Genomic DNA, 27,987 nt, shown 5'->3' on the forward strand with positions numbered 1-27,987 from the left:
AGAAATATCATGTAGTACAGCCTGGAACATGCAGTCATTCGAAAAATAAAAATAAAAAGTCTTTAATGTGTCACTAACGGAATAAAAATTATATTTATCTTCTCGTTATTGTCTTTGTAAGAAATAATCCCCCACATTCTCCATGCAGAGCTGTAACCCCCTCAGTGTTGGCCGCTGTTAAATGATTTTATCAATTAGTAGTGGAGAGACCAGGACCACGGTCTCGAATCCTGCGCTCTGATTGGTCCAAACGCAGAACTCGTAATGTTCAGCGCTCCCATATAAACCCATGCAGACTTGACATCGGTTCTATCTGTCATGCAAGTCAAAAGGATAGTGAGGAGTCCAATGTAAAGAAATTGCTGGCAGCTGACTTGTGATAGCCTACATTTGTTCTGTTTCCGGCGCTGCAGAAGCTTCTTTTTTTTTTTTTGTTCGTTTCAGTCTTATGAATTACACACAAAGCAGGAGGCGCCTCTCTACATTTAGTAGTATAATCTGTGTTGAGAGGACGATGCCTTTGAGGACCGGACTTTTTCTCCTGATGGTGCTGAACGCATCTGCATATGAACTGGATCAAAACGAGTCTTATTCGCCCAGGAGAGCACGCTTTTCTGCCAATAGCCCTTGTAAGTAACACGCTGCCTCCATCTGCATATCTCAGAGTGCACTGCTTGCTTTTTTTTTTTTTTTTTTCTTTTTTTTACACACCATTTCCACAATGCTCAGCCTTTACCTTTGCTCGATTACTATGAGGAGGTTTTTTTTTCCCCCTCATATTTTTTTTTTCCTGGCCTATGCAGCCTTTTTGTGTCTGAACGAGCGCGCTGATTCTCGGAGAAGGCTGCGGGATTAACGCTGTGGTTTTTGCCGGTGTCCTGCCGGCAACAGATGAGCATGGAGCTTGGTGCTGACACCTGAGAGTGCAGGCTGTGTCATGCTGATCTGAGTCTCTTTCTCACGGCTTTTTGCCTGCTGCATTATAGTGGACTTGAGATTTTTTTTTTTTTTCAGAGCATTAAACATAAAGCTTCCTGTGTTGCCTTAATGTGCAGAGAGAGAGAAAAAAAAAGAAGTAGGCTACACCATTATGTTCCCATCTCAGTGTGCCTCAGTAAAAGCTTCTGTCACTGTTTGTCACTGGGGCTGTGCCTTTTTGGACAAATACATATTGGTTGTGTTAGTTGTGATTTATTGTATCCATCAAAGCAGAGAAAGAGTCAAAAATCCCATCCAGAAATGACACTGCAAAGCATACAAATCTGCATGCCTTCATTCAAATGTGGACTTTTCCTCGCTTACACACACAAAGGTACAGCCCAGTGATAAAAGGCAGTGGGTAACAGGGATGCTGATTCGCTTCTGCAGGAATTGCTTCATCATCATAAGATTTGCAGCTCACTCTCTGTATTTTGAGAACAATCTCTGGTCCCTGGTGGCAGGCTGACTTTATCTGACTGTGCAGGTCAACATGGGGCCCCAGATTTGAAGACTGCCAAGTAGGCTTAGTCTCCGCGGTGACATTTCTTAATGGTTATTACAAAGGATTTGAGTCAGGCTGCTTGCCATCGCAGTGGAATCTTGGATGAAGACGAAGGGAAGCCAACTATCTGGATACACTGATTTACAGATTATGTTTTAAAGCTCTGCCTCGGTGTAACATTTCAAGTCGGTCGCGAGGACTTAGAGCTGTGCTTCTAATGGCTGACATCAGTTTTTGGAAATGGACTGACCGATGTTGAAGGGTAGCCGTTTTAAGCAGATGGGGATCAGGGTTAGTCGTGGGTTAATCAGCCTAGTAACTATTCCAGTCATGTGATGCTCCTGGAATGAACATGACAGCATTTTCCGAACATGTAGTTCATTACGCATCAGTTTAACTGGACTGTGACATGTGCTTAGTTAATAGTCAAGGACATTAAAGTGGTCCTCCGATTCAGCTTGACAATTGCGGCTCCTGTAAAAAAAAAAAAATGAAGGCAGAGTCTTGCGGCAGCGTGCATGTGTATGAGTGCGTGTGTGCCAGCGGTACAAGTGTATGTTTGTGTGTTTCGACAGGCACGCCAACAATTTTCAGGAAACTCTTTGGTATTTCTGGTGCTGTTCATCCAAGCTCTGCTGAAAAGAACCAAACAGTGGAATATAGGCCGCTGCCAAGAGAAAAGTGCACTTGTGCCAAATAGTGTCTGAGCCTCTCCGAGTTGTAAGGTGTCCAATCTCCAGTCAAGTCACTATTTGCCCCGAGTGACTGTACGTCTTTTGTGAATCACCAAAGTATGAAAATTCTCTTTTGTCCGCCGCATTTTTTTTCGCTGCAACCCTGGCAACCCTTGTGTAATGAGCTCATTGAGTGTGCAGTGATTCCCAGTGAACCCACTGTTGGCTCCCCTGCTGATGGTCCATTCTCTGTGCCCACAGCAGATGTGGCACGCTGTCTCAACAGTGCCCTCCAAGTTGGCTGCGGAGCCTTCGCCTGCCTGGAAAACTCAACTTGTGACACAGATGGCATGCATGACATCTGCAAGTCCTTCCTATACAGTGCTGCTAAATTTGACACTCAGGTACACACTTAAACTCATACCACAAACACTACATACGTACATACAGTTTCTCTCTGTTTTCTGCGTGCACGTGAGCCGTGTAGGATTACATGGGTGTAACAGTCAGGGCAAGAATGTGTGAATCACTGCTGTTTTTTTTTTTGTTTTTTTTTACAGGGTAAAGCGTTTGTGAAGGAGAGCCTTAAGTGCATTGCCAATGGCATCACCTCCAAGGCATTCCCCACCATCCGCCGCTGCTCCACCTTCCAAAGAATGATATCTGAAGTCCAAGAAGAGTGCTACAGCAAGCTGGATATCTGCACTGTGGCCCGATCGAATCCAGATGCTATTGGTGAAGTGGCACAGCTACCAAGTCACTTCCCGAATAGGTGAGCTGAATATGTTTTACAAGTACTCTGAAAACAGTATGATGGAGGTGATGCATGGCATGTCAGCTCAGAATGTGAAGCTTTGTGATGGTCAACAGAAACTCAATCTAAAAACAGGGTTTCTTTCTCCATTTAAGGTCAGATAAGTGAAGGAGACCGCCAGACATCTTTTAAATCATTCTTAAAATGATAAATATACATGCCTGGCCCGTTTCGCTTGACCCTGATTTCTGCAGCATGCATACATTTGTATTGATTTCCATGTTTTGGTTACCATCTGCTTCATAAATTCTTTTGTACAATGAAAAGAAAATGAAACAGGCATATCAAGTTTGCATGTTTTCGTTCCCATTGTTATTGTAATACCTGAAGGACTGCAGTTTGGGAGTGGATACAAAAGGGCTAGGAGGGTGGAACACGAGGCTTTGTACGGTCTCTCCCATATGGATGACAGCCGACGTCAGAGCACGTGTGCGGATACGTAGAAATATCTGTGTGGATTTGGAACTGTTAGAGGACACAAGAGGAACATATTTTGGCTAGGGCTGCAACTAATGATTAACAAATCCTTTAGTCTATAAAATGGCAAAAAAATTGGGAATAATGCTCATCATGTTGCTTCTTGTCTTCTGATCAACAGCCAAATATGTAACTGCAAATGTTGGATATAAAAAAAGACAAAAAGGGTCCATTGATTTTAATCAATTGATTCATTTTCAGCCGACAAATTGATCAACTGACCAACAGTTGCAGATCAATTCTGATATTATTTAGTACAGACAGATATAAGAAAGATGCAAGATGAGAGATTGAGTGCATCATGGGAGCACATTTTGTACTATCAGTGTCATTTATGCTTGATAACTGACTGAAACAATGAATCGACTATCAAAAAGGCTGCCGGTTAATTTCAATTCGATTGATCTTGATCAATCGACTTATCATTGCACCTCTGAAGAAAGAGATAGGAAAGATGCAAAGAAAGAGATTAAGCGCATCATTGGAGCACATTTTGTCTTGAAACATGACTGAAACGAATAATTGATTATCAAAATAGCTGGCGATTCATTAATCATGCTCTTAATGCGTCCATGCTGTAAAAAAAAATGGTAATATTTAGCTCAAAGTGTCTTACACAGACATTCTGTGATGCTTTGTTTTTCCTAGGTTTTACGGTAAGCTGCTACAGAGCCTGATGGACTGCGATGAGGACACGGTGGACCGCGTTAGGACCAGCATGGTGTCGCGGCTGGGCCCAGAGATGACCATGCTTATTCAGCTGCTGCAGAACAAGCCCTGCCCATCCACTGCTGTGGCTGCAGCTGCCGCCATCCCAACTGGAGTGGAGGGCCGTGGGAGCTGGCGCTGGTCCATGGGTCCCCATATGTACAAGATCCAGCCTAATCTGCGAAACAGAGACTCTGCCAGTCATTTTGGCAAAAAGCGCTCTGCCAGTGACAGCTCCTAACTTCCACTCAGATTCAGAAAAACCTCCACACACTCCTCAAAAAACATCATTAAAGCTCCTCTATTCCCTAGGGGTGACAAAACACATTCCTCCGCTAGACTGGAAGTTACAGAAAGATGCACCTCTAGGGAATGCCGGAACGCCCATAGAGTTGATATCAGAGTTTGATTGTTGTTATATTGTATATCCTACACTTTAGGCTTGAGAGAAACCCCCCTTTCCATCGACCGTCCGCTCACAGTTAGTGTTGAACATGTGGCTCGTCGCATCTGTGCAACGCGGTCCTGCCCACTCCTCTTCACCTCCTCCAACAGAGATGAATCCTTAAGATGTCTTTCGATGCCACACGAAAAAAAAAAGAGGAAAAAATGAAAAAACAGCCATAGTGGTTCACGCCTCTAGAGCACAAGTTTAAAAAGAAAAGACTCTCATAATCTAGACATTTGTTCATGAATAGAAATCAGTAGTTTATCGATAGGGAATTATTGGTAGATGTATTTTCAGCGATGAGACCAGTCCAATTGTGAGCATGAGATGTGGAGCTTCATATCTATTTTCTGACACTAATATAACAGATAAATGTACTGTAGTTATCTGAGACAGCCATAGCTAGCCCTCGAAAAAGAGAGCGCTTACACGGAGGGAGGTCTGCAGAGGTTTCATGATAGCCTTTAAGAGGTTACCTTAAACTGACCAAAAAACTACAAACTGCCCTGAATGCTATTCATGAGATACCAAAATAGTGTATAGCTATAGCACTTATAAATGTTCTTGTTTCTTTCTGATGGTCACGTGTTTCAAATCGTCATCCTGCACATAGGGATTGTCCAGGTCACGGCCAAGTCAAACTATCAGAAAAAAAAGTCCATTTTGCATTTTTTTTGTATCCAGACACTTGTAATGCATATGACTGTTGAGCTCCGCAGTATATGTGGGACCATGTTTAGTGGAATCTGTGTCCGTGTTCTTAAGCGAGCGTGAAGCAGCAGTGTATGTGCAGTAGCTGATTAGCGCGTTCACCGATGAGACTGAGAGCAGCCATCAATCTTGGACTGATGATCATCATTCTCTGAGGTGAATAACGTGACATACACGCCGGCTTCCAGTGTCGAGATAGAGAATGACTATTTAAAAAAAAAAAAAGCCTTGTTGGAATGATATTTATTTTCCTACTATATTATTTAATGTTTTTTTTTTTTTTTTTTTATTTGAATGCATTATTGTAGTTTTAATTAGTTTACAGATTTAACAAGCAGTTCAGTCACAGCTCCTATTTGAACATGAGCTCTATGCCAAAAAAAAAAAAAAAAGTAAGATAGAAAGAAACAGGTGAGCTGACACTCCGGTGACTGAATGGGACCCATGTCATGACTCTGTGCTGGCCATAGGGGAACAAGGTTGGTCATTCAAGTCAGGTTGATCCACTTTATGGGTGTTACAAGGGACCACAACAAAACGATAGCTTCATTTTGACACACGTTCTGGTTTTAACGAAAGGTTGTCATTGCAGCTGCTAGATGATTCAGTGCCGGGTTCATGCACAATACAGAACATTGATCAGGTATAATCACAGTAAAGCAAACACCAGCATCAAGGATCCTTGTAGGGAGGTTATTGGATGGTTCTGTCCTCGTCTTTGGTGCTTTTCTTCACATAGGCTGGAATACAGTTTCCTTATCGGGCTACATGTAGATAGGTTCTATTTGTAGCTAATCTCAGCAATCATCCCTGTTCATTGCATTTCTTTCCCTGTTATTGTTGAATTCTTATACGCTATTCGTTGATTCTGATACACAGTCAGGAAAAAGATAGGAAAGGTGACATGCATGCTTTCTCTAAAGCTCCTGGAAATGTAGTATTTTCTCACTTGACACTGAAGCAGCAGTACAGTTTATGATTGTATCACCCACAAACTCAGATAATCTACTGTTTCATGTGCGGATGTGATTTCATAAGACAAATATGTCACATGTGAAATCACATTTTTTACAAGTGAAAGGCTTTTTTCACCTATGGAAACCAAAAAGGTACATCAAGTCATTTTAAAATAGGCTTATTCACATGTGTTTTGTTTTTTTTATTTTCAAATGTGAAACAGTAAAACAGTGTCACATGTGGACTTGACAATCTGAAAAGGATTGATTTTTTTCACATATAAATGAAGATCTTCAGATGTTAGCGAAATAGTTAATTTTTGAGTCTTGTTTTCAGCTCATCGAATACTGACGCTAACCCGCCCTATAATCCCAAAGCTTTAGTGTGACTGTCTTTGTTTCAGATGTGAAAACAAAACACGGCACATGAAATCATGTGACAGGCTCGTTTGCTTCTTGAATTCCACATTTTAACACAAATTGTACACGCAAATTTGCTATTTTCCCATGTGAACTGAAATTTCAACATGGCCTAATCAAATAATGTTACCTGTGAAGAATTTCAAAACAGTTTGGCGTTTTTTCACATATGACTTTAAATTTCAATGTCAGAAATTAACGTTTTCGCTTGGGAATGATGTGTGTTCATACGTGATTGGCTTTTACTCGATTGTTTTAAAACCTGATAGATGCTTGAAAGTACATGATGCACATAGACCCCACATTATTGAGGGAAAACTATCATGATAAATATCCACGACTGTTAAAAGTTTGTCAGAAAATAGTCATAGTCATAGCTTGTAGTTGAAAATATGTTTTCCGGGCACTTACTGGAATGATGTTTTCCAGGATGACAGTGCTCCGGCCCAGCAGGCACTCAGTAGGTTGAAGAGACCACACAGTGTCTCTCTTTGTTACAACAAAGAAATTGAAAAGGGCGGTGGGCAAAACTCGACAGACAATGTTCTCAGACAATGTCTAAGGTCCAGAAGTTTCATACACTCGGTTGACTTTGAGTAAAGCATTTTCTGCCAAGACTGCACAGGGATTTAGCTACAAACAAGCAGCACAAGTCAAAGTGAGAAGGCTACCAGTGTGCTGTTAGGAAGGGACATTGTACACGAACATCAGTGTAACAAAAAGTACATTTTTTCTCTACATTTTTTTCCAGATAAGACTGCTTGTTGCATGGCCTTCGGAGATCGAGACAATCATTCAGAATCAGTAGATCGGTGCAGAGCCACAGTCACTGAGAACAGACTTCATGCTGGTGTTTGTTTTATCTATATCCGGGAGATAGATGGTGGTTCGAGGAGTTAATCAATGGCGTGAGTTAGTTTCTGCATATGTTTGTGCACATTACAAATGCAATATAGCGATGAACTTGGAACCAGGACTGGCTTCAGTTAACAATAAAGCAGTTTTGACTCATAATCATGATGGATTACTGAGCAAAAAGGTTCTGCTTGCCTGATTTTGACTGCCATTATAGTTTCATAAAAGGAACTGAACCCAGTCCTGTTTGAAAAAGAGTGAATTTATTTATGGTCCTATATTGATGCGAGTTAAGCACAGACCAGAAAAAAAAAACAGATGTCAGTGTCAATTTAACAGCTATGTTAAGAATTCCAAACTATGCAATAATCTCACATACAAAGGATTCACAGCAACACAGAAATTGACCTTTATTTCATTCAGTGCCAGCTGATGCTGTGTGAATAAAGCAGCAGCATGTGTGCTCTCACACTGCACTCACAGTGTGAAGGCATTGTTCCTCTGTATTGCTTTCTGTTTCTGTGGTTTTTGTAAACTGATGTTTTCTTTTTGTTTTCTGTGAATATATGATCATTTCTTTTGTGTCATTTGGTGCGAAAAAAAGGACAGCAGTTCTGAAGGAATCACTTGGGAAGTTAAGAGCTAGAGTCACACTGTAATATATCCAAGCTTATTATTTTATGTTAAATATGCACTTTGCATCTTAACCACTATAAAGGGCATTGAAACATTCAGCACATGTGCAATTGAGACATGTTTTATTTACCCAGTGAATGGAGATCAGTTTGAATATTTTGCATCCTGAAGGGTCAGGGCTTCTTCATATGTCTGTATCTACGTTGTCCATTGGTAAATCCAAAACCCAACAGCTGCTGCTAAACTGTTACTTCCCTGTATGATGCTGTCCAGATGCCCCTCTACTGTGGCCGCTCTGATCTGTCAACACACAGTGAGCTCAGCATCAGTCCACATTTACATCGAAACATTTTAATGTCTATCCATGTCTTCATATTTATTTTCTTGTGTCAAACATATTTGGCATGGGCAAATTGACTGTTTCCTCACCAAGTCAAATGTAATGGTAATTTCAGAGAATGTACCTGTATACTGAATGTCTGTTTTTCGACGAGGACATGCCCAGGTTAGGTGATCCATGAAGGCTCTCTGGAAAAAAAAAACAAAAGTGAGAAAACGTATGAGTTCACTTACTTTCTGTTTTTGATTCAAGTATAGGGTGCTTAAGGTGGTACTGGAGCATTATTAAATTGACCCCTGGTGAGTTTTGTGAAACTGTTCCTCCTGTCAACACTAGAGACTAAAGACTCCCTCACTTCTGGCACTTCATGGTACTCTTTTCCTCTCAAGACTTGAAATAGATTGATAAATGTCGTGCTTAAACAAAATCAAAAAAGCTTCAGTGACTTGTAAAGTTTATTTTGTATTCATATATAAGTGACAGTTATTTTACTATCAGATTTAAAAAAGAAAAGTTATCAAGGATTTAAGGAGATTACTGAAGTTTCTGATGCTATGTAACGCATGATTGACCCTTGTAAATCACTTGCACTTTAAAATATACCCATATACATATATACCCATACTGTGTATATGTTTGGGTTTTTCCTCTGTACTGAAAAGTCATGAAAGATACAAATGCATCAATTGTGTGTCTTTTGCTGATCAGAAATAAAATATTTATCAAGATATGGTATGAAATATGTTGCGGTGTTCCTTCTCACTTATTTGGATCCATCATCACTCGCAGATTTTCAGAAAGGTTTTTCTACCAGCAAACCCTAAAAGGCGTTTTTAATGGATGGACGCTGACGGCATTGTATACAACACTGGCAGTTCAAATACAACACCCCTTATAAGATGTCTGTGAACATGTGTGTCTCCTCAAAAACCACAAGAAACATAAAAACGACTCACAATCATTTGTGAAAGTGTTGTATTGCATCAACAACAGATGGTTGATGAGACTTTGTTTTCTACAACATTTCTGCTGGATTTTTCTGGAATTCCTTCGTTCACGCCCCGTCATAAAACCAACAATAAATGTGTCACCCATGACACCATGATGATATCCTGGGTTGTTAGCATTTCTGATTTCCTCAGCATCGTGAAATATGGAAAAAAAGGCTCGGTCCTCAAGTCGCTGTCATCCCAAACACTTTCGCACCAGCGGTCAATAAGCTGCATCTGTGTCTGTTTTAGCCTCAGCTCTCAAACCTGTCGTGAAACTCAAGTGAAGGCTGGAAAGGAAATGAAAAAGGGTGATAACGTGCTCTGGCAAATCCACCTTGCCTGACATCAAGCATGTTCTACGCAGTGGTTCAGTCAGTCAGCGTCCTATGAGGAACCACTGGTGGCTAATTGAGTTATTTAGGTGTGAAAACAAGCAAGAGAAGCGAGTGATCAATTGAAAACAGGGTTAGCACTGATGGTTCTACAGCATCAGCCACATCAGAACTGGAGATGTTTCATTCTAAGTATGCAAAAAACGGCACTAAAGGCTTTTCTCTGTTGAAAAGATGTTTTAGCTCTTCTCCCAAATGGCTTTGGTCATGCAGTGATTACAATAAAACTGACTCTGCTCCCCTATTGTTGATCTGACTGGTTGCAGTGTGATAGACAAGAGATAAACATATAGATCATCCAATCAAATGCCGAGTATGAATTGAAAGTTTCTGGTGCCACCTTTCCAGATGATTCTATGTAACAAACTATCTGGCGCCTCAGCTTGTATCTTGACACACATTTTAGCTACATACTTTCCGAGTGCGCCCCAAATCTTCAGCTGAGACAACTGCCTGGGACAATGTGGCATTCAGGTCTATGCTGGGGTGAAGCTTGCTTTATCAGCAATAGCAGCACCATTTCCATGAATCCCACTGATTTTACTAGCCAAGACCCACCCCTCTCTGCCTCTGATTGGTTGCCTTAGGATGGTGAGGTTTAGTCATTAGGGAATGTTGCAGCAACATAGCTTTCACCATGGCTGTGTGTTAAAGTAAGCAGGGCACTGTTATATTACACCTGCAGTTTTTGATTCTCAGGCCACTCGGGGGCAGCAGAAATGATGTATCGATACGAAACAACACATCCTCATACCAAAACCCCCAACAGGTCAGTAGCCAGTGAGTCATAAAATGACATATATCACCATCCGCAAAACAAACTCACTCAGTTCGGTTGGGTTTGGTTTGACAGTCGACATGAACATTGGTCTCCTGAAAGTCCTCTTGTTCTCTTTACAACGTGGGTCTTAAGCTTAATAAGCTGCAATATTCAATATCCAATATTCAATCTCCTTTAAGCTCTGCTTTTGGTCCCCACCAACTACTGAGAAATATATCTGTCTCTTTAGCTGCTAAATTCTCCACTACGCTCATGGGTTAGTTACTAATTTTGCCTGTCTGCTGTATACTGAATGCCAGGTAATGTGCACTGGTAACAACCCAGAAAACCCGAACAATGAGCTGAAAGAAGCCAAGCTGAAGGGAACTGTTGGGTAGGTGATAACTCTCTGCGGGTTGCACATATATCTCAGTTCATCCCCTGTTATCCCCTATGCTATACAGTATAGGGGCTTTAAGATTTGCTTCTTCTTTTCTCCACCTCAGACTAAGATGTGACTTTAGTGTGACTTGAGCCACATGTGGATTCAAATCTACAATCAAGCTGCCCCTGAGGATGTTTTCATGTATCCGTCTCATTGAGCTTCAGTTGGTAAAAGAAAGTTCTGCACAATCTCTTGTGTACCCTGAAACTAACAGTGAATTAGATTCCTTCCTCTGAGTGATAAAGTAGCCGCTCCACCAAACACAAATCATAAGCACATTAACATTGCTATGGTTTACCACATCCCTTTAGTATGTGACAAATCCTGCGGGACCCATGAAGGAAGATGAAGGGCACTGAGAGCACCTCCTGATGAAAATGAACTTTCTTAAACTTGAGCACAAAACGAGCTGAAACTGCAAAGTGCCTGTTTGCTTGGAGAGCCTGAGGAAAAGAGGGGGCAGAACGCAAGAGGCTCCGTGGACGCTAATCTCAGTCAGAGGGAGATATAATTTCATGCCTATTTAGAGAAGAGTCCTGAAGGGCTTTCTCATCAGCCGCTCTCCAGTCTCATGGATAGGTGATGCAGCAGCTCTGCACACAGATTCTATCATCTCCTCCTTTAAAGAGACATTCACTCTCCGCTCATCAATGAATTTAGCACAAGCATGACGGACAGAACAAAACGCTGCTGAATGTTTCCATATGGTCAGTTTGAAAATCTCTCTCTGGCTGAGGCTTTTTGCCCAGTTACATCAGCAGCTATGTAGTGGGCAACTTTTAAAAGCAAATGGGATGGAATTACTGCTTTCAACACACAGAAACATCTTGTTGCCAGGAAACATTTGAACAGATTTTTGACCCTGTCTATTCACTTTGTTGCCTGTTGCTTGGACTGCTGCCGAGTGTATCGCCGCCCTGACAATCGCAACCGGAGTAATAATGAATAATGACCGAATTTGAATGTGATTATGCAGATGCAATTCATACCATCTGCTTGTGTGTTTTTAATTCGATGTTAATGCTTTCTAACGCCGATAATGAAACTGTGCTCCATTTGTGCAATCAGATGAAACGTGATGGTACCTTATGCCTCCAAACACAAACCCTCTGCACATGCATTTCAAAAATACATCCGTCTGCAAGGCTCACAGTGTCTCTGAAATATGAGTGGTAAATGCATGCACCCTGTAGTCAGTGATCATAAATGGCCCTGGAGCTTTTGCCTTCAAGCTGCAGGCAAGCAACAAACTGCTATTGTTTGTCATTGTTTTAACCTCTTGGTAAATTCTGAGGGAGGAAATCAATGTGTCCATAGTGCATGCATAGTGTCAGCAATTTGATGGGACAAATGAACAATGCACTGTGGTTAGTGCGGTACGGCGATTGCCTCTCCCCTCTCCCAGTGTGTTTTATATTCATTATGTCCTTCTCTTTCCCATGAAACTTGTGGCATATTCATCAGCAGTGTGACAAATTAGATGTGCAGTGAAATGGAGTATGACTGAGAGCAGTGGAAGATTAGATCCACTCCAATCTTACCCAGCAATCACTATCCCTTCATTTCTGTGGGGAAATACCCAAGGACGGGAAAGAAAATTAGATCAAATTTTACTGAAGAAAGCGCTGGAGTGGCAGGGGAAAGAGATGAAACAGAGCGTTTTCCATCGCTGCCAAAGCATCTCTGGATTTGTCTTTGGAATCAAATGCAATGCAGTTTTTGGTTCTGGATATGCATGAATACATTAAACTAAACATTTACTCAGGCTGCACAGTTGCATGGATAGTACAGTCAGATGGAAGGATAGTAAGTGATAGGTTCAATGCAATTTGTCACCATCCTTTTTACACCACTATGCTATTTGTGCACCGGACTACTGCCTTAGCCAATCAAACTGATGGAGCCAATTGAGCATCATATTCAGTCACTTCACTAGAGTGGCTGAAATGCTCTTGAAAGCGCTCAAATCATGCTTTCTCTTGCAGCACCTGACTATTTTAACAGCTCCACAACTGAACAGTCGAACAGATAGGCATGTTCCGCATAATGCTGAGCAGAGATAAGTCATAGCTTTCCTTAGTGCCGATTGCACTTGTCTTACTTGAACTATGACTTTCTGTAAGACGCGGAGGAAATACTAAGACTTCAAGGAGCCAATGGCAAAAGACTGGACCATAGATGAGAAACACGCATGAAGGATCGCACAAGTGATATAAATTTTATCTCATCTCATCTTCATCTCATCGACAAGATGAGATGAAGATGAGATGAGATAAGATTTATATCATCTGTATCTACTTTGATTTTGTGCTTGTGTCTGAAAAGAAGCTCCCAGTGTTAAAGATTTTAAGAGAACAACATCTGCCCGTCCTATAATATGTGTACTGAACATAAGGTGCAACCTCAACAGCACTCTGCCGGACGCGGAATGACAAAAAATCTATGATATTAATCATCAAGTGTGGATAAATTCATCCCTTTAAAGAAGCCCCTGGAATTAACACAGTGTGGCAGAGACATCTAGTGGCTGAAACTAGTTACAACACTTGCGTGACACAAATTCAGCTTCCCATTTTCAATTCTATATGACAGAACAAACCCACAAACACTCCACAGCATGCATAGCGACGCAGCAATCTATCATATCAGACATGCTTATTTCAAATATTTCACAGTGATTGTTGCCTTTATTTTCTCAGGATGCTTCTGTTGCATCTCCACAGCTGTCATTTTGTTCACTGAGGAACAAATGAAAAAATATTGTTTAAAACAACAAGCAAATTTTGCTATTGAAGACATTAGTCCAGTATACACACCGATAATACAAAGATATGTAAGACTTGATAATAAATGACGTTCAGCATTTTGAAACATAATGTTCAAGTCATATTAACAGTTGCATAATTCTTCCAGGGTGCCCAAGGTAGTCAAGAATAAACAAGGCAATAATGTCACTGTAACCTGATACACATGTGGAATGTTGCTGTAAGATGACAACACCCGCAGGAGTCCATTCTCTAATGAATACATCACTCAGGGTTTATGAATTGAGAAGTAAATATATACTGACAAAATATCTTCAAATACAACATCACAGCCTTTCAACATGCAGAAATACTAAAGATCAAGGGCAGACCTTAAATCATCCTGAGTGTAGAAGAGCAGGAGATGCCTCATGACAAGGTTTGGTTGACATTGCTCTGGTCAGACGCATCGGAGGAGCTTGACAGCTGATGCAAGCACAGCGCAGTCAATCAAAAATGATTCAAGATGCAATATGTGAGAATTTTAGTTTAAAACGTCAAAAAGATCAATAAATTGTGTAGACTTTATGTCAAAGACGTCCATGTCTTGTGTTGCAGAGATATGCATAGTAGCAGAGTCAGGCCTGACTGGTGCAGGGCTTCCCTCCTGCTCCTCTCCCGCTTCCTGCCTTTCCAGTCCCCACCTGGTCCCGCTGTGTCTCATCACCAGAGTACAAATCCTGGTCAGAGTAAGTCATCTTGATTCTGTATTCCCTGTCATCAAACTGGCCTCTGTCAGTTCCGTAAGCTGTGCTCGTGTCAACTGATTGGCTGTTGAGCCCAGTTTCACTGCCTGCTTGCCTTTATCTAGTTCTGGTACTCATTTCGGTGCAGCTCCTCTGCCTCCCCTGCGCTGGGCCTGAAAACCTCCATCTGCAGGCGGTCCAAATCTCCTGTGCTAGTGGTGTAAACATCAACATGATGCTTGAGGCTCCTTGGAGCAGTACTAGTGGGAAAATGCAGTCCCAACCACATAAAATATGTATTTATGGGGATCACAAATCTCAGATACTTAAAACTATACTATAAAAAAAGACTCTTCAGGGATAATGCAACTCAAACACATGTATCTTCTGCTATCTGCACAGCTAAGTGAACTATTTGAGCTAACTAACAAACAGCAGTTAGCGGTTACTCTGACGGAGAATTAATTCAATTGGTGGCAAATTCTAATATCTTTTTTAAGATTTATACAATATCATGCTATTTTTTATATTATTATTATTTTTTTTTAATCACTTCAATGTGAATAAACTGTGCCAACCCCTATAAACACGGGTTTGCATACCAAATACTGACAATGTTTTTATCTCAGAAAACGTTCTAAGCCGTCTCTTTGCCATAAACATTGGTTCACACCTGGCTGTTTTGGCAAATCCTATAACCTACTAAAAATATTTCAACAACACTTTGAAGCTAGAACACCATGTTGTAAAAAATCAACCTTAATCCCAGAAATTAGACCATTTCTAAACTGTCCTTCTCAACTGTCATTCATCTTGTCCGAAGAAAATCTCTTTGGATTTTTCAGGAGGTCAGAGGCTCAGTATGGATAGCAGTGGGTGGAGTAAACCTGTAGGTCTAAAGCCACTTACTGCATTCTTTTAAATTCAGTGTATAAACCTCAATGCATAAATGATCTAATGACTACTGAATGTGTCTACACTCGCACTGAATAGTCTCCCTCTGCTGAATGGAAATGTCAATGTCACCTAACAGTCTGATGAGTATCTTCAGCCGTGTGTTGGCTATAGGAAGTTCGGCTTCAGTTTCACTCACTGCAGACAACTCTATCTCCTCTTTCAGCTGCTATCAGCCTTCTATTTTGCTGTATGATGAATTAGGGGTATTTTGTGGTAAACTGTACTTAGCTTGCTTCTTATGTTACAGCGAAAGGGACAAATGTTGCAATCAGTAGGAAAAGGCTTTGATTTTAAGGGACAGGAGTCACAGAAAGTCATTGCTCCGAGCCTTAAGAGAACACTGCCGGAGTGATTAAGTAATTTACCCATCACACTGGACACCCTGAAGTCCCCAAGGTGTCAAACAATTCACAGTTGACTTTGAGTCCCCCCACCTCCCATCTGCTTTTGAGGTTCAGGTTTCTTTTTCTGTCAGCGCTTGTTTCCAGGAATATCACTTTTGAGAACCTAAGCTTTGCATTATCTTTTCAAGAACGTGTCTAGGAAGCAGCTACAGTGAACCCAGCTGTTAAGGACCTACATAACAATGCACTAAATGCAAAAGTTGTCGCAAAAGAACCGAACACTGCTTCAAGAACACAATTTCAAGAAGATGGGCCATAGCCAATAATAAGAACAACTGAATGTACATGTTTTAAGACCTGATCTGAAAATGAAGTGGATTTATTTGAGAGCTTTAAAATCAAATCTAGAGCTCGCTGCTGAGAAAGAAAAGCGTATAGGGGAGAGCGGGATGAATCATCCACTGGGTAAAATGAGCCTCCATCCGTATCAGCATAAGCACAAACAAAACGAGTCATGTGATCTCAAATGAAGGAAGTGTACTTGATATTACTTAATTCACGTTGGACTGAAGCACAGAGGGAGAGTGGTAAACAAACCAGGGCAACAAGAAAAATATATTATATTAATGCCAAATGAAATGATCTCCTTTCTAAAGTTATCAATCCGGTTTATTTAATGAAATAAATATGTGTTGTGCATAATTATATGTTAATTTAAGTCAGTTTAAGCTACAAAACAAGGTCATAAATTTAGCTTAACTGTGGATCTGAGCCACTGTGTGAAATAGTTTAGTCAAAATGGAGATGGTGGGGTTGCCATTGGACTACTTTTTTTGATTGATCATTGTTCTGAAAATATAAATTCCATAATAGTAACTATTGTTTGAAAAAAAATTTTGAGGTAAAATTATCAAATGTAAAAAGTGGCTCTAATTACCCAGTTCTCTCCTGCAGGCAAATGGTAAGCTGAGATATAAAATGATAATAGTATATTAATACAGACTAGTAAATACACTATATCTTAATATCTTTTAGGCTACTTTCTAGATTTGGTTTCACAAACTGAAACAAGGCTGGCAGTGGGTCGAGCCTGTTGAATATCCAGTGGTGTTTCACAGCAGCACAACACACACAGCAGACAGAGGGATACTATGTGTTTGTCCCAGAGACTTCCACCACAGCCTGCAGTGAAGCAACGAGAGACACCAGCTCTATGCTCTCCCACACTAAACAAATGGAGAAAACAGGCTACATAATGGTAAACACAACAACAAAACTGCTTCCAAATAACTCTTGTTGATCGTAAATAGTGAAATATCAGACTGATACAATTATTAGAGCTGTATGAATCCAACCTAAGGCTGATCTAGGCTTGCAGCAGGTTTAAGTTAAAATAACAGAAGCAGTGACCTCTTGTGGAGAGTAGTTGATCTCTACAGCATCCAGCAGCTGGGTTAGTATTGTTGATCAAACCACAAGAGCACTTTGGGTGAGGAGGGGGTGCTAAGTGCCAAGCCAAGCCCTTTATGCTTCACTTACATATATTATGTTGGACATTTCAATCCATGCACTTCTTTTTTTATTTCTCCAACACAACCAATTGTAACCACAGCCAAATGATAAAAGATCTGACTGGCCATAATTGGGTGATCAGCCTAACTCTTCATTGTCACTGTGCAGGATGCAAACTCAATATTAAGCTATGAGACAGAAGAGGGTTCTTAAAACCAACCAGCAGAGATGTTCTAAGGTTGTCAGCTTGGGTGACGTCTTTTTACTTTCATCTACCATGATGGTGAGAAATGGAAGTAATTCAATGAAAAATACATAACATTAATTAACCCATTATCCATTTCTGTGTTAAAGGTGCACTATGTGGTTTTGGGGAAGACATTTTAATCAGAAGAGATATCCAAAATGTATATCCAAACAAACTAAATAAACAATTCAATTCAATTCAATTCAATTCAATTCAATTCAATTCAGTTCAAAGGGGCATTATTGGCATGATAGTTTGAACAACAATATTGCCAAAGTACCTTGTCCAAACATTCAGACATTAACAATAACTTAACATAAACACTAACACAACATTAAGATTGATTTGTGTGTGTGTGTGTGTGTGTGTGTGTGTGTGTGTGTTTGTGGCATGTTGATAGATATTAGGCAGCCAGATATGCCCTGTCTCCTTCTCCCAGTAGTATTTTTACTACATTCAGCTCTTTGAGATCTAATATTATAGAGCGGAATTTGTCAAAATAAATGTTTCTTGTTTCATTGAATTTTTCACATTGTAGGAGAAAGAAACAAACTCTCTTTGTTTTCATGACTGAATAAACGGAATAAACAAGCTAAGCTTAAAGGACAGCACAGTTTCATACTGTTCTGCTTTGTTTATATGTGGCAGACCCTGCCACTTTTCTAGCTTCAAACACTGTTCTGGGACCTTATTTTCCTCTGAAAAACAGATTGTTTATTAAGTTATGGAAAAAAATGAATATTTCTAAATTGTATAATCACTTCGTAAATGTTGTAAATATTAGAAATCTGAGTTTGTATTTCTAACCTAAGACTACATAGTTCCCCTTTCAGTAATCAAGAGATCCATCCTACAATTCATGAATTAAATCATCCTACAGTTCTACAACTTTTGTAACCTCTTATCTAAATCTTTCTTAGTATTTTCTAGTCTTCTAAGTTTTGTACTTATTGTATGTCTGTATGTCTGTCTGCTTGCAACTGTGACAAGTGAATTTCCCTGAAGTGGGATGAATAAAAGTCTAAAATAAGTTAAAAAAAAAATAAATAAATAAATAAATAAAGTCACCTCATGATAAGCTTTTATCATTCACCAGGTCATCTATTATTTCTCATTTTGTCCCAAACATCGACAAGTCCACAGCTGTGGGAAGTCACTAAGTATCTTTACTCTAGTCCTGTACTTGAGTACAATTTTGAGCTACTTTACTTGGGTATTTTTCCATTTTTTTGCTATTTTAAACTTCTTCTCCACCATAATCCAGAGGCAAATATTCTACCTGTTACTCTGCTGCATTTATTTGACAACTGCTGCAATACTATAAACGAAGGTAACACTTTGTTGATCTGAGGGGAAATTCACAAGCTACCCAGCAGACATGAAGTAGTTCAACCACCTTTACCAGCAATACACATTATTCTTAAATGTGCTATTCTGTGCAAGGAGTTGTTTTACTTTTAGTACTTCTTTCTGATGCTAATACTTACTGAGTTAAACATTTTAATGCGTCAAAGATCTGAACACTTCTTCCCCCTCTGTATATCAAACATGTCAATCACTGCTCAGAGCTGCAAGCGGCTATACGTGTATCTATCAGTCTCCCTGTGTCCTGCAGCGGGACAGGCCGTGTGTGTCTGTCCTTGTTCCTGTCTGTGCGGACCGACGCGCGTCTCGGCCTCAGTCAAGCATCGCAGGCTGGCGCCGCCGCCTCTCCACTTCCACAACATCAGGTGTAGTGTTACTGTTTGTTGTGGCCTGAGAACACTAATAACGCGGCAGGGAAACAATGTCGAGGGTGAAGCTGTTCAACATCACCTCAGATCACTCAACCCCCGAGGACCTGCAGGCTGATTAAGTGGCTTTACTCGGCTGACCAGAGGCGCGCCTTTGGGTTTAACGATGAATAAATTAGCCCCTTTTCAAACAGGTTCATTAATGCGGAGAGTTTCACTGGTTTCTAACAATGCAAAGGCGTTTGTCTGACGTAACTTTCATTTTTTTTTCTGATTTGTTTTTGGTATGTCAGGAAATCAGTGAAAAAGAGGATGGAATCAAGCTCGAATTAAACAAATACATAAATATTTGTCTGTAAAGCCAAACATTTCTTCCACATGCTGACTACAACATAAAGTTTTTTTTTCCATTTTTTCCCCATTTTTTCTTTATAACTCGAATTGTTCTGTAGGGTACTGCAATTAAAAACTCGCCCTCACAGTCTCATTTCTTAATTAACCCTCTTAATTACACATAAAGAGATAGAGAGTGAGGGAGAGAGAGAGAGAGAGAGAGAGAGAAGGGCGGATAGGATGTGAGGTGTTCCTGTGTAAGGTGAGAAGAAGCCTGGGTGTTGGCCAGTGTTCCTGAGAGGGGTGACAGATCTATCTCTACTTGCTCTGTAGCTGGACCCCTGAATGATTTAAACCTCCTCTCACTCATCAGTCAGTTGAGAGAAACGTCCGGCAGCATCACCAGCAGCTCGTGCGCCGCGCGTAAAAACGGACCCAAGTCGCTCTGACCGAACATGTTGGAGATGCACCCCACTTCGACCACCACGACGCCTTTTTCGGTGAAGGATATTTTGAAGCTGGAGCATCATCATGATTTCGAGACTGAGCTCCTGATGACAGATCAGGTTGTTCCGATGCACTATCAGCACGTGCACGGCGCGTCCCGGAGCATTTACGACTGCGGGCCCGAGCCGTGCGTCTCCGGGATGAGACTCTCAGCAGCAGCAGCAGCTAAGGTGGAGGAGGAGGAGGAGGAGGAGATGAATGAACAGGGTGAGGATGCGTAAAGGAACACACACTCTGTTTAGGCTTGGCTCAGTTTAGGCCGGCGGACAGGACGGGGCCCTGGACGCGTGAGAGCAGAGATAAAACATTTTACTTTTCCTAAAATCTTTGAAAACCAAAAGGAAAAATTAAGGACAAACATGTCTTTTTTAATAAACAGAAATCCAGATATTTGAAATATTTTGCTACGAACCAAGGGAAGTTATCAACAAGAAGAGGCACTGACGGTGACGATAAAGATGTATTATTATTATCATCATTGTTATTTGGAATCTGTGATCAAACATTACAATCTGTAATAAGGTAATGAGGTGCGCACAGGTGAGAAGGCTCGTGAGTGCTCCTTGTGAACTAAAATATCTCATTTAATCTCAGGGAAAGTGAGGCGAACAACTACAACTATTTTAGATCAAATTCGCGTCTTCCAACTCAGCTTTGTTAATTTATTTATTTTTTACTCCTATTCTTTCACACAAGTGGAACAAGTATAAAGTAGGTTATGTGTTTTTTTCTTGTTAATGTTTTATGAAATTAAAGAAATACATGAATATACTAAACATACTGTAGAAATAGTGGTCTCTTTTATTCTTTATGCTTTCCTTGACGTTGCTGGCATACAAACACAGGACATCCAACTCCTTCGTATGATTTCTGATTGTATTTTTCGAAAGATAAATAGTTATAAATGATAGCAATACAATTATTTAGTTTTAATCTGTGTTTTTTAAAAGGTTAAATCATGCTAAAGTAAAATAAAAGATATGTTTATAAATATGTAACTTTGGTAATAGTGAAAGTCACCCACATAAAAGAACTTGTGTTCAAGTCTTAAAGTATTGGATAGTAATTACACTTAAGTTTAAAAAGCAATTTTCTGGCAATAAATGTACTTAACTATCAGGAGTTTAAGTACAATTTTGCATATTTTTACGCCCATACTGTTTATTATCGGTTAATTTCTGTTTATTATCTGATTACTGGATTCAGTATTCATCTTTTTCTGATAATCGGAATCTTTGCGTTTTTAATTTGACTGCTAAAAAAAAAAAAAAAAAAAAATTGGGAAAGATTAAAATGAGCTTTGGCTCAGATACAGCATGAAATTTACCGAGCAACGTGTTAATAAAGCTTTCAAAATAAATGGAGTGGAGTGGAAGTATGAAGAATGAAGAAAGTGGAAATACTCAGTAAATATACTTAGTTACACTGGACATCACTGGTGTAAATGTGTAAATTAAATCGCTTTTAGTCCAGGTTTTCCATGGTTTGACTTTGTCTGTTGTCTCTCCTGGTGTGCAGAGATCAGCGGCCTCGACATGTCACCTGACTGTGACAGGAGCCCTAAGAACAGACCCAGACCGCGCAGGAAGCCCCGCGTCCTCTTCTCCCAGTCCCAGGTGTCCGAGCTGGAGAGGCGCTTCAGACAGCAGCGCTACCTGTCCGCCCCGGAGAGAGACCACCTGGCCCACGTCCTCAAACTCACCTCCACGCAGGTGAAAATCTGGTTTCAGAACAGGAGGTACAAATGTAAGCGCCAAAGGCAGGACAAGTCTCTGGAGCAGGCGGGGTTCCCACCTGCACCGAGGAGGGTGGCGGTGCCGGTGCTGGTGCGGGACGGGAGGCTGTGCAGCGCGGGGTCCCATCCAGCTCCTTATAATGTGACCCTCGGACATTATAACTCGGTGTTTGGATACGGGAACAGCAGCGTGTATGGCTGCGGCTATCACAGTGTGTCCCCTCCAGCCCCTGTGTCCAGTAACCAGCTGGTTGAGTTGACAGGAAACAGCGAGGGGCCCTTCAGCCACGGACACTTCCAGGCGTCATTACAGGGTGTCAGAGGCTGGTGACTGAAACAAAATCAGCTCTGTGTGGCGCAAAGTTATCACGTATTTACACTGTCAAAATGTTCTATTGTATATTTTTTAAGGATTTGTATGTGTTGCCAGGTTTCTGTTGTTGAAAGAAAGTGAAATTAAAAGTCCAGCTGATTGTTTGACACACACTGAAAAGTAGATTATTTTTTAGTTTCGATTATACATATTGAAACTATACATATCTACACATTCTGAATGTAAGATATCAAACGAAATACTGATTGTCAGTGATGGAATGTAATATAGGCCACATTTACTCGAGTACTGTTTGCTGTTCAGAAGAGGCACAGATGAGGCAGCCCACTTCACTTTACTTTATTCTTCCACCACTTCACACTTTGAATGCAAATTATTACTCCGCTACACGTATTTGATAACTTAAGTTGCAAGTTAATTTATAGATTTTGTGCTGCATCACATCTAAAGTGCGCTTTTAAATGAATTTATTTTAACAAAAATCAGATAAAAATAAAAAGAATGATTCAGAAAATCACAATTAAAGAAATGTTGAACATCTCATCTAGTAATTGGTAGTAGCCTGTAGTAAACAATGTAGACCTGTGTGTGAATATATACAGAGGTGGGAAAAAAGGTACAAATACTTCGTTATTGTAGGCTATTTAATGTTCAGGTATTTGTGGCCTACATATGAGAATTTATGTTTCTGACAACTTTTTTACTTTTACTCCCAACACTGTGCACAAATACTTGTACTTTTTACTCTTTGCATTTTCAAAACAGACTCGTTACTTATCGATTATCGACTATTTACAAGGTTCTACCGACCAACAATGTCGGTATTTGACGTCGTGGGAGTGAGACTTAACAATCAACTATCTTTCTGGTGCGTTTACGAACAGCTCGGACAAATTTACCTGAAAGTTTAATTGTCTTTGAATTATATAAATATGACGTTCAGTTAACTTTGGACAGAAACAGCAGAATGCAGTAGAAATGTCCTAAAGAGGGATGATTTTTACTTTTGTACTTTGAGTACATTTCAGAGCCTGTACTTTATTATTTCTGCCTGAGTAGAGAAGTTGGATCACTACTTTTACTTTGGCCAATCTTTCTTCACCCAAATATCTGCACTTACTTCAGAAAGAAATATGTGTGTATTTTGTAGCCTATAACTGACTTTTACTTTTACTTTTGATACTTATTTACTACGTGTAGGTTTAATATCAGATACTTTTACTCAGGTATTATTTGCATGGGCGACTTTCACTTTTACCAAAGTCATATTAGATTTTTACTTTCACTCAAGTATGGCTTTTGGGTACTTTTTTAGGATTTACAGGAATTACAAAAACTTCGTGTTATATTATGCTAAATGTCAAATAATCTACAAAATACGTTTATATGATGGCAATTTCTTTCACTCATTTATGTGATTATCAGATTATATTTTCTATTCTAGCCGACTATGGAAGGAAGGTGCAATATGTTTGGAAGTCTGTATCTACAGTGCTGTTCAAAGTACTTTAAAGACTTATAGAGGACATTAATATATAGGCTAAGTTAACTAAATGACATAGCTTTATAAAGTCATTTAAAGGGTCATTAATGCGTGAACTCTGACTAAATTATATCAAATCCTACAGAATGTCCAGATCCACCCCTCCCAGTTAAGATATCCAATTAAAAGCCACATACCTGATTAGAAAGCCTCTGGTAATTGGCTGTGGAGCTGCCGTCTGTGCACTTTATCAAAGGGAGCCATCAAAAAGCTAATGGAGGCGCTGACATCTGACCTGACAGGGCTGCTCTATCAAACTGACCTCATTATTGTCCCATTCACAAATCCGCTGATAAGGCCGGAGAGCTTGTCCTGTCCCGGAGCTTTGCTTGGTAAACAAACCCGCAGACAGAGTGGCTCTTTAACTTTTTCAAACTTTCAATCAAACGGGAAACAGTTCCAGTCCGACCTGTCACTCCCCACAGATACCGCACTCCCTCTGGCCTGTTCGATGACATCACATGCTGCTGATTGGTTGTTAAACTTATACCTGGAAGAAATTAAAAGATGGCGTTAAAAAGTGAATTTTACTAAGCTTATTGTAATAATAATAATTTAAAAAAAAAAAGGTTAAGGGAGTCCCATGGAGCACGTCTCAATCATGCGTACGCACGGCCCCACCTTCAAATAGGCTAATGAATGAACAGAGGAACACTCGAGTGTGTGTCACTTTTAATGGACATGGAGACTGAGCTCAAGGGCCCGAGGAGGAGAAACACCTCTGGGGAGGAGAGAGGAGCTGAAGGAGCACCTTCTGCACAGATAAGGGAGAAGCTGCAGACAGAGAGGAGACCAGAGACACTTCAACAGATCAGATAATGTCCCTGTGTGTGTGTGTGTGTGTGTGTGTGTGTGTGTGTGTGTGTGTGTGTGTGTGTGTGTGTGTGTGTGTGTGTGTGTGTGTGTGTCAGAGAAAAAAAACACTTTGCATCAGTTATGTTAATGGTGTGTGTGTTCTGCAAAGTCCATTCTTAACCATGCAGAACACCTACACTGAGACACTGAGACACAAATATGCCAGAGTTCTGAGAGGAAATTACATTATTGGTGTGATTCAAAAAACATTTATAAACTACAGTCTGTAGACACAAGACAGGGTGATGTAGTAAAAGAGCAAACGAGTCCCCCAAACTGTTTTTTTTTTCAAATTACAAAAATGAGGTTATCTGCAGTTTTAGTGTGTGATTTCTGATTTGAGAATTTGGTCAAAGTACTGTAATGTGCAGGTATGCATATGGTGTTAATTACAAGCAGAGTGGGCAATTGAGGTGCTAATGGGCCAGAAAGTGGGTTGCTCCTGTGTGTGTGTGTGTGTGTGTGTGTGTGTGTGTGTGTGTGTGTGTGTGTGTGTGTGTGAGAGAGAGAGAGAGAGAGAGAGAGAGAGAGAGAGAGAGAGAGAGAGAGAGATAAAGATGAATGAAAGAAGAATCCCAAAATAAAGATGCATGATTACACCATGGCGATGAGGGTCAGTTTAAATAGGAGATGACGTGTGTCCGGCCATCAGTGAAAGACCCATTATAGTTTACTCAAAAAGGCTTTAACTCTGTGGTTACATCAGCTTCAGACAGGCAGACATGTCTCTGACTGTGTAATATAACCTTCAAAAGCCAGTCTGATAAAGAGCTAAACTGTGTATCCAGATAACTGCAGATGGAGCACAATCAGACTCTCATCAAACTAATCCTTTAGTAAAAAAAACAGCTCATGGTGAGGTTGTTCCTGTAGTTTGAAGTGGCTGCTGGCTTTGTACTGTTAGAGACTGATGTGTGGGTTTAAAGCTCCCTCTGGTGGAAGACATTTCAAAACCACATGTGACATAGACACACTCGTTTAATGCCAACGTGATACTGAAACAAGTAATAAACCAAATATTGTATGTGAAACCAAAGTAGTTTATGAACAATACTACAACTGTACAGTTTTTCCTGACAAGAGAGAGTTTGAATCAGCTCGAATCTCATGTGCTCTGAAGCTGTGAGAACCCTCTGATGCAGAGGTCATCCAAACACGAGAAGAAATTACATTATTGGTGTAATTAAAAAAAACATTTATAAACTACAGTCTGCAGACACAAGACAGGGTGATGTAATAAACTAGCAAACAAATCCCCAAACTGTTTTTTGAATTACAAAAATTAGGTTATCTGCAGTTTTAGTGTATGATTTCTGAATTTTCTGAAGTGGGTTGCTCCTGTGTGTGTGTGTGTGTGTGTGTGTGTGTGTGTGTGTGTGTGTGTGTGTGTGTGTGTCCAACCTTATCTTTAAAATGGCTCCTTCACTAGATTTTACAGAATATATGAATGTGCAAATATTTTTCCTTTCTCAAGTTTAAAGGATGTTCTCACCTAAAATTAAAATTCATGTTTCATCTTCTTACCTCACTGAAGATGTGAAGTTCTGTGGTTCACAAAATAATTCTGGAGCTTCTCAGCAAGACAATTTTGCATCATTGTCCTAAACAATGAAGGTAGACCCAATCGTTTTTAACCCATATCCCTGTTGATCGAGGTTACCGAGTGCTGTCATTAGGAAAAATAACGAGAACATTTGGCACAATATTTACCGAGTATCAGAATGGCAGCTAAAGCGAACCTATAGGGGCAGATATAACCGAAAGTGAAACTTTAGGATGTCTGCCCCTATAGAATCGCTTTAGCTGCTGTCCTGATAGCTGGTCAATATTGTGCAAAAAATCCACGTTATTTTTCCTGCTGACAGCACTCGGTAACCTCGATCAACAGGGATATGAGTTAAAAACGGTCGAAGTTTTCCTTTAAAAAAACATTTTGATGTCACAAAATTTGTGATGTCACAAATCATACTCCTAGGCCCGCTTCCTATAATCAGATTTTCCATGAGCTCCGAGAGACTTCACTTTTTCTACACTGAATGTAAAAACAGTCCTCGAGTGCACATAGATCATTCCACATAGTGAAACTCAAACATTTAACTGCAGGAACGAGAAGAAAGATACACTTTGACTGGAGGGGGACTTTAAGAAACAGACTCAAAAAGAAAGAAGGCTGATTTTGTTAGAACAGACATCTGTCTGTCAGCCTCAAAATTACCTCAAACCGATGACATATTTGTTTTGTCATACAATAAATGGAGCAAAGCAGGTGTACGTTTCAGCATTACACAACGCCGATGATACAAATCTACAGTTGCGACAAAGTCTCGCCGCTCGTCATCGCAGACAAAGAAATAGCAGGAAAACAACAGAAGATTGATGGCACAGCAGCTTTCGGTGGCTCAAAGAAAAACATCGTCACCACATAGCATGTGATCCGGAAGACGAACGCCTCCCCGGGCTAAAAGGTCAGAGGTTCCACTGTGTCACATCTGATGCAGAGCTATGCAGCCAAATATCTGCACCATGAATGCTCAGGACACAATAGATAGAAGGAAATGTAATCGGTTTCGACTAAGAGCAATCATGTGGATTGTCAGAGAATAGGGGCAGAAGATGACAGCATAGCGCAGACACTCTTGCCTTGTTTTGTTGCCTGAGTGCACGTGTGTTCTTATTCAGCCAAGTCAAAAAGCTTTTCATGACATCCAGCAGATTTTCGATGAAATGACCCCTCTCCCCAAACTGGAAGCCTTCTTTTTACATTTCAGTCCATATTCACTGCTGTGCGATCCAAAAATACACACAAGGGCTTTGAAAACAGGAAGAAAAACTGTCTAGACGGACGGATAAAAGCCTTCTGTGCTTACAGTTCAACATGCTTTTGCAGACAGGCGGTCACAGACAAAGAACTCAAGGTGAAACATATCATCCTGATGATCTTAATACTGTGTTGACAAGACAGCAGCTAATGCTTAAGACGAACCTCAGACAGAACATGGTAAACCTCTCCTCATTCGATGCAGTTTTTATGTATTCATGTTGCTCGTAAAGTAAACAAGACCAATGCATATGTGGTCACAGAAAGTTTAATTGAAGCAGTAACAATGTAAATGACTGTTGGTGACTGCTCGGTGTGTGGCTGGTGCCAGGGAAGCCGGAGGAGTCGGCGGGGCCAGGGGGCACGGAGAGGACCGTGTTTATCATACCTACTCTCATGCGTTTGCAAATGAAGCATGAAGTCCCAGAGGAGCGCAGACACTGCTAGTAAACGTCTCGTCCGCCGGAG

At 40.5% G+C, this 27,987-nt stretch overlaps 2 protein-coding genes across 3 annotated transcripts; both read left to right on the plus strand.

Annotated features, from left to right (window-relative positions):
- Positions 1 to 286: 286 nt before the first annotated feature.
- Positions 287 to 9,266, plus strand: stc1 (stanniocalcin 1). 2 transcript variants are annotated; one of them, XM_030415761.1, is made up of 4 exons: positions 287 to 629; positions 2,419 to 2,561; positions 2,718 to 2,929; positions 4,097 to 9,266. In XM_030415761.1, exons 1-4 carry the CDS (start codon positions 449 to 451, stop codon positions 4,395 to 4,397), a joined length of 837 nt encoding a protein of 278 aa, XP_030271621.1. In that variant the 5' UTR covers positions 287 to 448; the 3' UTR covers positions 4,398 to 9,266. The 2 variants fall into 2 exon arrangements, with proteins under 2 accessions (XP_030271621.1, XP_030271622.1); XM_030415762.1 differs by having other exon boundaries at positions 2,422 to 2,561.
- Positions 9,267 to 20,068: 10,802 nt separating this feature from the next.
- On the plus strand, positions 20,069 to 22,394 carry nkx2.7 (NK2 transcription factor related 7). The gene is made up of 2 exons (XM_030415763.1): positions 20,069 to 20,441; positions 21,753 to 22,394. The coding sequence occupies exons 1-2, from the start codon at positions 20,183 to 20,185 to the stop codon at positions 22,298 to 22,300; spliced, it is 807 nt and encodes a 268-aa protein (XP_030271623.1). The 5' UTR covers positions 20,069 to 20,182; the 3' UTR covers positions 22,301 to 22,394.
- Positions 22,395 to 27,987: the final 5,593 nt, after the last annotated feature.

Source organism: Sparus aurata, chromosome 5 (genome assembly GCF_900880675.1).
Source record: "Sparus aurata chromosome 5, fSpaAur1.1, whole genome shotgun sequence".
Taxonomy (NCBI): domain Eukaryota; kingdom Metazoa; phylum Chordata; class Actinopteri; order Spariformes; family Sparidae; genus Sparus; species Sparus aurata.

Coding starts and splice junctions, on each gene's coding strand:
- stc1 (XM_030415761.1), top strand. CDS start 449: ATGAATTACACACAAAGCAGGAGGCGCCTCTCTACATTTAGTAGTATA. Junction 630..2,418: donor CTTTTCTGCCAATAGCCCTT/GTAAGTAACACG, acceptor CTGTGCCCACAG/CAGATGTGGCACGCTGTCTC. Junction 2,930..4,096: donor CCAAGTCACTTCCCGAATAG/GTGAGCTGAATA, acceptor TGTTTTTCCTAG/GTTTTACGGTAAGCTGCTAC.
- nkx2.7 (XM_030415763.1), top strand. CDS start 20,183: ATGTTGGAGATGCACCCCACTTCGACCACCACGACGCCTTTTTCGGTG. Junction 20,442..21,752: donor GGAGGAGATGAATGAACAGG/GTGAGGATGCGT, acceptor CCTGGTGTGCAG/AGATCAGCGGCCTCGACATG.